The 1788-nt window shown below is 42.8% G+C and overlaps 1 protein-coding gene across 1 annotated transcript in view; it reads left to right on the forward strand.

The window, feature by feature from the left end:
- Positions 1–616: 616 nt before the first annotated feature.
- Positions 617–1788, forward strand: part of LOC102304977 (NACHT, LRR and PYD domains-containing protein 12) — a 12164-nt gene continuing 10992 nt past the window's right edge. The window contains 3 exon segments of the mRNA XM_042216354.1: positions 617–736; positions 899–1103; positions 1212–1788. The exon segment at positions 1212–1788 is cut by the window's right edge and continues 27 nt beyond it. Coding sequence (XP_042072288.1) covers positions 734–736; positions 899–1103; positions 1212–1788 — 785 coding nt within the window. The 5' untranslated portion in view covers positions 617–733.

A 1788-nucleotide genomic window follows, 5' to 3' on the forward strand; every position in this document is an offset into this window, starting at 1 on the left:
CACACTTCTTTATTGCGGCTGTTGACTTACACACGCGGTTCAGCCAAACACACATCAGCAACAACACGACCTAGTTCATTCTGTTTTAAGCTGGCGAGATGTGACTGGGCATACCACTCAGGTGCGTCTGCCTCCCCGCAGCCGTGCCGCTGACCACGCCCCGCCACAGCTCAGCAGTCAAAAAAAGGCTCACTGCAGCCACTAAGAGTCAATGGTATGAAACTTTCACTAAATTGTATATTTTTCATCTCTCTTCACAAGTTTCTGGATTTCTTTTTTTTTTTTAAAAGACCAAGACTGAACTATATTTTTCCATGTTTGGCACATTTTCACATTCTGTTTAACTTTTTGCTTTTTTGAAAAACAACCATACTAATTACCGTGTCACCATTCTGCTTAGTTCGTAAACCAGAATCATGTATTTCATCTTGTTGTTGTCATCGTGTTGTTGAGTTAAGGAGTAACTATTGTCATCTCTGATGATCAAACTGTGTTTGAGATAAAATATAATGCTTTAAATACTTTTCAACTATGAATTTCTGTTGAAAATGAACTGTTGAACATTTACAGCTGCAAGGAGTCATCTAAATCGGTCATTGTCCAAATGTCTCCTGCTTGACCTTTACTCTCTGCTTGAACTAATTCTTCATGATTCCTCCACAGAGTGGACCAGGAGAGCTCAGAGGTTCAACGTAGTCAGACTGCCCATCAAACACAGCTGGACTCCATATTTATGGTCTGTACATGTACAACAACTTCTTTTACATCTATTCTGTTCACAGTCATCTTCATGCTGCTCTTTGTAGACCAGCGGGGTGTCAGTGTGTCCAACATGGATCTGATGTTTGGCTCCATGATTTCAGTCTGATTGGCTCATTCATAAAGTATCCTGTTCCAGATGCTGGAGGACAACATCATCACGTTTGTAAAGAACGAGCTGAAGAAGATCCAGAAGCTTCTGAGTCCAGATTACCCAGAATGCTTAGAGAGTCAAAGGGAAGAAGAAGAACAGAGGAAGAGGACCAGAGAAACTTTTGTGAAGATCACGCTGGACTTTCTGAGGAGCATGAAACAGGACGAGCTGGCTGACCGCCTGCAGAGCAGTAAGAGGATTTAAACTGCTGGATTAATGGGAAATTTACTTATGTCTTTAGAGACACGTCAACATGTGCAATCAATAAATTGAGATTCTTACTCCTCTGTTCCTTTAGGAATTCCCATTGGAGCTTTTCAACATCATCTCAAATCTTTCTTGTCAAAGAAGTTCCAGCATGTGTTTGAGGGCATCGCTAAAGCAGGAAACCCGACCCTTCTGAATCAGATCTACACAGAGCTCTACATCACAGAGGGAGGGACTGCAGAGGTCAATGATGAACATGAGGTCAGACAGATGGAAACAGCATCCAGGAAACCAGACAGACCAGAAACAACCATCAGACAAGAAGACATCTTTAAACTCCCACCTGGAAGAGATGAACCAATCAGAACTGTGCTGACAAAGGGAGTGGCTGGCATTGGGAAAACTGTCCTAACACAGAAGTTCACCCTGGACTGGGCCGAAGACAAAGCCAACCAGGACTTCCAGTTCATGTTTCCATTCACTTTCAGAGAGCTGAATGTGCTGAAAGAGGAAAAGTTCAGCTTGGTGGGACTTGTTCATCACTTCTTTACTGAAACCAAAGAAGCAGGAATCTGCAGCTTTGAAGACTTCCAGGTTGTGTTCATCTTTGATGGTCTGGATGAGTGTCGCCTTCCTCTGGACTTCCACAAAACTACAATCCTAACTGA

This window comes from Haplochromis burtoni, unplaced genomic scaffold (genome assembly GCF_018398535.1).
Source record: "Haplochromis burtoni strain Fernald_Lab_line unplaced genomic scaffold, NCSU_Asbu1 Contig_1023, whole genome shotgun sequence".
Lineage (NCBI taxonomy): Eukaryota > Metazoa > Chordata > Actinopteri > Cichliformes > Cichlidae > Haplochromis > Haplochromis burtoni.